At 36.8% G+C, this 9218-nt stretch overlaps 1 protein-coding gene across 1 annotated transcript; it reads left to right on the top strand.

Moving 5' to 3' along the window:
• The first annotated feature begins 6111 nt into the window (after window positions 1-6111).
• On the top strand, window positions 6112-8912 carry LOC137714560 (protein CutA, chloroplastic). Its single transcript, XM_068453753.2, has 6 exons — window positions 6112-6343; window positions 6433-6545; window positions 7298-7360; window positions 8047-8078; window positions 8277-8371; window positions 8611-8912. The coding sequence occupies exons 1-6, from the start codon at window positions 6150-6152 to the stop codon at window positions 8690-8692; spliced, it is 579 nt and encodes a 192-aa protein (XP_068309854.2). The 5' UTR covers window positions 6112-6149; the 3' UTR covers window positions 8693-8912.
• Window positions 8913-9218: the final 306 nt, after the last annotated feature.

The raw sequence follows: 9218 nt of genomic DNA, 5'->3' as shown, positions 1-9218 counted from the left end.
ACTATCATTTCATGACTTAAAAAAAATTAGTACTTAAATGGGTTCCCATTTGTTTGATTATTTTGACCATGATGAAGACTATCACATTCAAAACACATTGGTAAAAATTCTAATTAGGGTTCTTGACCACTTATTAGGGTAACTAAGTGTTTTAACCTTGGATACTTGTTCCTTGGATTCAATATTAAGACATGCTTACATATAATAGATCCAAAAGAGACTTTAATCTCTAGGGACACAAATTTCAAACCCTTTTTTCTCCTCCTGCGTCTAGCTTCTTTGAAATGCTCCTTTTTCTACTATTTGGAGTTTACCTTTTCTTCTTTCACAGTTTCACACACAGTTTCGTCTTTTCCTTTTTTTATTGAACCCTAATTTTAAACACTTGTTCCATGTCAGATCTTTTGCTAATATCAAAGACAATATCCATCTTTATTTCAATAAGAGATGGGGACTCAGGACCAAGTGAGGGAGTAGTCAGCAGGCCCCCTCTTCCTCCTCCTAAGACCTTTTCTTTTCGTATATATGTATGAATATGAGAGAGAGAGAGAGAGAGAGAGAGGAGAGAGGGTCTTCTTCTTGGTTGAGATCCGAGCTATACAGAGTGTCACTCAGACCACTACGTTTTTTAAACTCGTGCATTCGGTTTATATATACACATGTATAGTTATTCTTTTTCACTGCTAGAAGTTCAGAGACGGAGACCAATGACTCACTGAACCTATAGATATATTTATTCACCTTTATGACTCTTTAACTCTTTAAGCATGCATGCATGCATGGCAAATTCATGGGAAGGCATGGAGATAGAATCGTTGTTCATAAATAATAGTATTCATGTTCCGTCTTTAATTTGAATCATTGTTTATAAACAATTGTAATTGACTAATTGAGTAGTTCTAAGTATAAGTGAAAATCTACCTTATAACTGATTGTATATCATTATGTACTTTATACGACGAGAAAAATAATCGAGAGATAAATAAAAATCTCCTATAATATTCTGATTACTAATTAATTATCTTAATTTTGTGACAATTAACCTTGTAAACTAGTCGTGTATCTCTCTATGTCTTGAGTAAATATGGAAATTGACACTGATAGGTATACAACCGAAAATAATAGTAATCTTCCATCAAACTCGGCATAAAATTGCATTTAGTCGAGCTAGGTGCTAAACGTTGAACTTAACCTAAGCCCTTGAGATTCACCACTTCATTGATTAATTTAACTTGCAAGTTACATCCTTTGACTGACAAAACCAACTGGAAAGAGTTTTCTAACAAAACCTAAGTGAGAAAGTAAGCTGAAATTTATTAACTAAATGTAAGAACACAAAAAATGAGAAGAAAAAAAAAGCTGAAAAACCAGAAGGCTAACATTGAGTTGATAACCTTTTGATTTTGGTCATACGAATCCAAGCCATGTGCAGAAGCAGCAGCAACGCCGTGGTCCGCCATCCATCGAATCCAGAACATCCGCCGTGTCTTCCGTGGCCAGAGCCATCGATTAAAAAACAAGAATTCTACGTGGCAAAGGATCGGGGTCCACGCGTCCTCCCTTTTCGTGCCTCTCGTGCAATTCTATCTTATCTTTTGAATTTTTCATTTGGCCCCCATTAGCAATAACATTCTAAATAAATCATTTTCTGAACTAGAATGAGCTGGCAGGCACGCCCCACTCTCTCTTTAAACTCATATGGGCTATATGGACTTTGGCAGATATTTAAAACGATCATATTTTTTTTCACCAGGTTAGCTGATCACACAGTGAGATGGTTGATACCCACACAAACATCACGTTGAATACGCATTTGAGAGATATTCATGGTTTACTTAAGTAAGTCTATAAACTCGGATTTCGCTTAGAACTCAAATTTTTGGATCCCCTTCCATAAAGTGAGGGCTAAGAATATTTCTCATTTTGATTGAATTAGTATTTCTAGACGTCGTACGAGTTCAAAATAATTAACTAATAAATCAACCGTTATGTTATGTGGTCAACCAATGTCGTCACAAAATTACGGTTGCTTCAACATTTTCATAAGGTGCATTGCTTCGCTTTATATGTCTTGGGGACTCTTGTTTTCTAGGTTGGGGCCATATGTTTGGGAGAAGGGAAAATGGTTGAATTGGGAATCCCAGTACATGATTTGTGTTAGGTAAATCATATGCACTCTCACTGTCTAAATGTGGAGATGCCAAAAATCATTTAACAAAATGTCATAGCATGCAACAAAACCTCACACTTCTTGATGAAGTAGTACCTCTTCTTACTGCTCCTTGCTAGGACCGGTTAACCACTTTTTGTAGTATTCACACTTGTTTATTTAGTCATGTCTTTGTTTGGCTTGTCATCACATCTTTTCATTTTTAATCCTTTATACATATTATATAAATTTTTATAGGACTTTACTAGTTGTTTATTGGTTGTAATTGGGGTATTTTTTGTTGAAAAATATTAATATTTAGGATTGTTTTATTGTTTGGATGTTAGGCTCAACCCCGTTAGAATTAAATTTTCGTTTAAAGGTTAGGGTTTAGTTTATTATAAAAGTTCAATTTGAAGCCTAATTAGATTATAAATAACTGCTATTACATTGCTTAAGAACAAGCACTATGGAAATGATTTTGGTAAGTGTTAGAGAAAATCAATATTTTTGTGAGTTGTGTAAAACAAGCAGTATGTATCCCACAAAGAGAAAAGAAAACAATACCGAATTATGGTCAATATCTTCAACCTTTGATTCAAGATAGGCATGGATAAAAGAAACCTGCAAAATTTGATTCCACGGGATCCCATTTCCAAGGGTATATACGTAGACATTGAAATTTCGGTGAAATAAATGTCCACTAACGCATTAAAGTTTCGACGAACTAGAGCATATCTGGCATGCGCCACGTGTCTCACAAATTGCACACATGGCGCGTGACTCAACAAAATCGAACGAATCATCACGAGGACATGTGTCAGAAAGGGATTATTTGATGTTAATATAAATTAAACAAATTAATTAATTTAAATGAATTGATTTATTTATTTTATATTCATTTAAATCAAATATTAATTGATGGAGTAAAGTCACAAATCACGAACCGACACACAAATCAAGTCATGGTTGTTTTGTAGGCAAAGCTTTGAAAGTCTATAAATAGGAAAGAAAAGGGTTTCAAAAATCATTTCACGTCCAGATGCTGAAGCTTTGAAATTTTAAAGCTCTCAAGCATCCACATTCCCAAACACACACTATCAAACACTCTGAAGAATTCAGAAAGCCCTCTACGTTCTTCACCAAAACCCTTGAAGAATCATCAACCACCACCACACGTGCCAGTTCTTGATTCGCTACAAGCCAAATCCTTGAGGCAATCGTTCATCCAAGATCAAGTCATCTCGACTCTTAGATTAACAACCCCAACATCACACATCTACACATTTAGGAGATTGAATCATATGATCAAGTTGTAAAGAGATTGTAACCCTAAATTACATTAATACAAATATTGTTTGTACACGTGTTCTCTTATCATTTGTCGCAGGATTTTCGTGTTTACAATATACTTTGTTGCAACTTGCAGGAATTGGTAGTCAGTTTCTTTGCATTTGCATCAAAAGTAACCTCACCTCCCATTAGTTTTTTTTAATATCGTAGTTTCTCCCAATATCTCATATAATTGTTGAAAACGATTTACAATTGCTAATAGAATCAACAAACGATTTACAATTGCTAATAGAATCATTATGCTTTCAATGCCGATTATATGTTTTTTTGCAAGGGACTTGGAGATACATAATTTATTCTTATTTCCATTCAATAGATGTGTGCTTGTTAAATAATTTAATTAACCTTTCATCCTGAACATGTGCTAAATGGTCATCCCATTCTCACCTGCATATAAATGTAATGAAATTATCATGAAGTTGAGAGACGTGCATGGGCAATAAAACCAATGCAGGGGGCTGGTGGAGCCGTCCTCACCACTACTTTTGACCTTTCTTGCCTGTTTCTTACAGAACATGAAGGAGAGTTGTTGAGAAGAAAACATGGAAGTGTCAGGCATGACCCAAAATATGCTTAATTCATATAATTGACCACATTGGCTACACACAACTCATATATGGTAAAAATTGTAAAATAATAGGATCGAAAACTAATGTCGTGACTCGTGAGATTGTTGATCACAACGTAGTGTGAAAGATATGAGTCGGGAAGTGAGAATATGTTGAAATGAATCCATTCTTATACAGATAGTATTGAGGCGTGACAACAAACAACAAGTCACAAAATCTGGCAGATTCCATCCAAGCGCTGTGTCTGCCAGATCGGAATCATAATCACAAGTATTGTCGTTCTGACATTGATTTAAAAGAATGAACGAAACGAGAACCGTTAAGAGCTGCAAGTTGGTGTTGTATAGCATAAATGAATATACGTCTTACATCAAAGTCTATGACAAGATATTCCAAATTAGGCGATCTCTTGAGCAACCCTGGCCACCAAGAACAGCAAACATAAAGACGCAGCTTCAGTTGGCTCAAATCAGCAAACGCATGCAGCTGACGAGCCTTCATTAAAAACAAGAGTATTAATCAAAGAGAAACTGAAGCAGAAATTAAATATTTGCTTATGCAAAACATGATAATTTTTATGCTTGGCCCAAAAGAAATCTGTTTCCTCATGGCCCAATATGTTAAGCTAATTTCAATTACCAAGCACGCTTGGCCCAAATAGAAATCGTCTTCCTCTTGGCCCAATAGAAATCCCGTTATGTCCAACTGTCCAAATCCAAGGAGTTTTCATATAAGAATTGCTTTATAATAATTAACAAGATCAATTGACATGAATTGAAGTTTAGGACAACTTACCAAAAATAAGAACGAAACTTATAGGGGTGTGCTATATACACACTTCTATTTACTTATCATATACCGCTTATTAATTTATTTTTTTTATCTACATTAATTCATTCGATTAAACGATAAAAAATTTAAAAAAATATGTGAAAACTAAAAAGAAGTACGTGGATATCACACCTCAACTTATATTTAGAATTGCATAGCTGTTGGGAAGGGATCACTCTGACCCCAAAAAAAAAAAAAAAAAAAAAAAAAAGCTGTTGGGATCATGTTATCCCGGGTTAGAGCATCAAGAAACGAATCCCAAACAGGCTGAATGATGACGCGCAACAAAACTATAGGGGGGGCGTTTGTTGCGTCGGACTATCTCGGACTGGATTAGCTTCAAGAACTAAGCTGGACTGGCTTAGACTAGACTAAACCGGACTAACTTAGTGAAGCGTTTGGTGCAGTATTAGACTAAGAAGCTGGATAATAACAAATTCTAATATTATATTATTTAATATATAAATTATTAATATTTTATTATGATCTTATCTTTTTCTCCATCTTTTCCTACCATTTCCGTCCCACTCTTTTCCTCTTCTCTCATCGTCCCACCCTCTCCCTCTTTTTTTCCTCTTAGACCTCTGAATTCATGTCTCTTTCTCATTCCTGGTCAAACTCCTTATTGATTCCAGTCTCTATTTCTCTATCCTCCCCCTCTCTCTAGCTATGCGTTGTTCGAACGGAACCTCACGGCTTCAATTGGATGAAGTTAGCACCGCCAAAAAATTCATCACCATCCCTGGACCGAAATCTTAGCTTTGAATGCTCGAATCTGTCATGGATTTGAAGAAGCCCATACAGGCTGAGACTTCCAAGCCATTTTCCGGCCACATTCAACCACATTTTAGCCTCGATTCAGATAAAATCGTAATCTTGTCACTCCTAGCTTCAATTTGGTATATTTTATATGAAAGTTGGTTGTGAAATGGATCTGAAAGAGAGTCGGAAAGTTAATGATTGATCTAGGTGACCGGAGATGACGAGGAATCTATCGGGAGTGGTCGTTGAGCATGACGAGGACGAGAAAGAGATGATAGTCTTAGCTAGTCTCATGGTTATTGGGGGGTCTCGCTAAAACCTCTTAGTGAAGGGTTTTGTCCATGCTAGTCCTCTTTAGTCTCATTAATGTTAGTCCCAGCATGGAACAAACACAGTATTGGACTAATAGCTAGTCCAGTCCATTCCAGTCCAACTTAGTGAGGGCAAACAAACGCCCGTAGATACCCACCAGCTGCTTCTCACAAATGGCTTCTACACTCTTCTGCAGACCCAAAGCCCTCCGAACCATCTCCTCCTCCGCCACGTTACGACGCCGTCTTCCCCTGGTGGGAGCATTCTGCGTAGTCACCTTGGGCATCTCCAACCTCCTTCCCACTCTCTCCTTCTCCGCCTTCAGAACCGGCGTTGCTCTCTCTCTCCCTTTTGCCCCTCTCTTGAGGTAAACACCACCACCTTCTTCACCTTCGTTATCCGATTCCAAAAGGGGTTTTATGTAATTTCATTGCTTACTGTGCTGTGGGTTTGTAGATCAAGGTTTGGCAGCCAATCAGCAGCTGTTCATTCTGTGAGGATGGAAGGGAGTAGCAGTGCCACTGTTCCAAGTATTGTTGTTTATGTGACTGTGCCCAGCAGAGAAGTAGGTTGGTATTTTATTGATAGAATGATTGATGGGTTTTCTTTGTTTAGCATTTTTTGATTTGGGTTTGTTTTCTTTTTCGAAAAGTTATACGATTTTTCATCATTAGGTGCTTGATAATTGAGGAACAAGATGAATGTATGGTTGAATTTTTGTGTGAAATGATGATGAGTTAAGTGTAATGTGCATGGTAACTTCGTCTATGAGCATTCTTTGGCGATTAGGCGATTTTCATGGCATTTCTAGTGAATGGATATCTGCAAGTTTGGGGACAATGTGGCAGCATCTTCCACGGGAAGGCGCATAAAATTGGATACACCAATGTGATTCAGTATTTAAAAACCATCCTGCTAACTTTGCAATGTGCGAATTTTAGGTCATTAGAATTCAACTAGAACATGTTATAATGCTTACAAGTAATAAGTACTTAAATTTGTGCTAATTGGATGTTCTTGCGTTTGAAATTTGTTTTTGCTTTCCGGTAGAGTTCGGTAATTGGATATATGAAGAAAGCATGTGTGATATATTTTGTCGAACTCGAATAATAAACAATGCACATGGGTCACACCTCAAGTCTTCCCATTTTTTCTTTGAACACAGTAGGTTCTGTTGGCCCTTTACTCAATCTTATGTGTTGCACACTTTTCTCGTAGCTTCGAAATTTAACAAATACCAAGCTTTTGTTTAAGGGTTGGAAGACTGTAGCTGAAACTACCTTATGTATTTGATCTTTTATGACATACCATCTTTCTGCAGGGAAGAAGTTGGCTGAAAGCTTAGTCAGAGAACAACTTGCAGCCTGTGTTAACCTAGTGCCAGGTATATTACTTCATATTAATACTTACATTATGCTTGGATATTGTTTTGTCTACTGCTTTTGTTGTTGGCCAATTGAAGTCATCCATATATATTCCAAAGAGCATGGGCTGTCAAGTTTACATTTGCTTGTTCTGACTGAACTCTTTTCTGGGAAAGCAAAATAATAATGGAAAGACTGAACACAAATTTTACAAGTTGATACTTGAGTTTTTTTATAAGCCTGAATGATCGTAATTTTCGGGTTAACGCCAACCATCTGACTTGGAGTTACCATCAGCTAAAACATGATTGTGGAACTTAGTTCGTAGTGAGAGCTTATACCTTTATCAGCCCCTGCCCCCACCCACTTTTTTCTTCTCTTATATGTTTTTCTGTTACTGCTGATCAAGATTACAATGTGTGGACTTTTTAAGTATTTATTGCCTTGGTTAATCGCTTAGTATAGGAAGAACGTTGATGTTTGTTGGGATTTCCCAAGCTCTGTACTTCTTAACATGCATGCTATCACTTGAACTGTTAATATGAGTCTTTTTAAATAAATTTCTCATGCCGTCCCTTCTATTGATATTGCATTTTAATCTAGAATTGACAACCGAACTTATGAATTTCCTCATTAACATTCTGGCATACTACTTGCATCAAGGTTGTATTTCTTGTCTGATTCATGTTGAATATTGTGAATGCAGGCATTGAGTCCGTCTATCAGTGGAAAGGAGAGGTACCGATCACATTTCCCAAGATAGCCTGGATTATCGCATGATCATAGAGAAGGGTGCAGAGATACCCCTAATAACCCTTCCACTTTGGATAGTTCAAATGATATTTTGTTTCATTGAAAATTGTATATTTTCATAAGCAAGCACGAGATATGCAAAATATATGTGTTTTTATTTCACCCTTTCTTATTGGTGGATAGGTCCAGACAGATTCTGAAGAACTTCTTATAATCAAGACAAGGCAATCCCTTTTTGAAGCTCTGACAGCGCATGTCAAGGCAAACCATCCATACGAGTAAGCCCAAAGATTTTACTGAATAATTTTCATATAACTTCGTTGCAAGCTGAAAGTTCCAAATAAATAGAAGATTGTGGTAGCCACAAAAATACTCTACGTAACTGATTGACAAGATCATATGCCGAACCCCTCTCCAAGGATTATTGCCGCAAATTCCACCTATTCAGAATGTTTCTACATTCCATAATCCCTTCTACTAGGACTGACTTCTCTTTTCTTGTTTTCTCTTTTATCAGTGTTCCGGAAGTTATCGCCTTACCCATCAACGCAGGCAGTCTCCCGTACTTAGAATGGATCAAAACCAGCACAAGGGACTGACTCAAAGCACGTTCGATTGTTTGAAGTAGGCAAGCAGATGTTTCTATTGTGTTTGATTATGTGCAGGTATGTGTGCAAGTATCCCAAATAAAACAAGCTGTATATCAGCTTCCTAGTGTTACGGTTGTAATCGAGAATTACTATCGCTGCCGGGTTGCTGTTGGTCAGTTTCTAAGATAACATGTGAACTTTATAGTTAAATAACTTAAGTTTACTTCTACATGGCATTGTGTGATTCTTCTTGGTTTTTATTGGTGTCGATTTCTACCAGCATGCAATTCTCAAGGTGTTCTGATGTAAGTAAAATATTCCACTATCATGTTTAGCCTTGGAAACAAGAGTCGAGCGGCCTGATCGAAGTCAAAAGGTTTTAGAGATCGACTTTTGAGATGGGGGTACGATGCATGTTTTTTGACATGGAATTGGTGAATGATAAAAGGGAGTGAAAATGAAAACGAAAACTGAAATTGCTTTTAGAGAAATTTTTTGAAACTGTATTTTTTTTGTCCGAAAACAGTTTTCATCT

The sequence above is a fragment of the Pyrus communis genome, chromosome 15 (assembly GCF_041283825.1).
Source record: "Pyrus communis isolate YQ-2024b chromosome 15, ASM4128382v1, whole genome shotgun sequence".
NCBI lineage: Eukaryota > Viridiplantae > Streptophyta > Magnoliopsida > Rosales > Rosaceae > Pyrus > Pyrus communis.
This window is presented reverse-complemented; position numbering and strand designations above follow the sequence as displayed.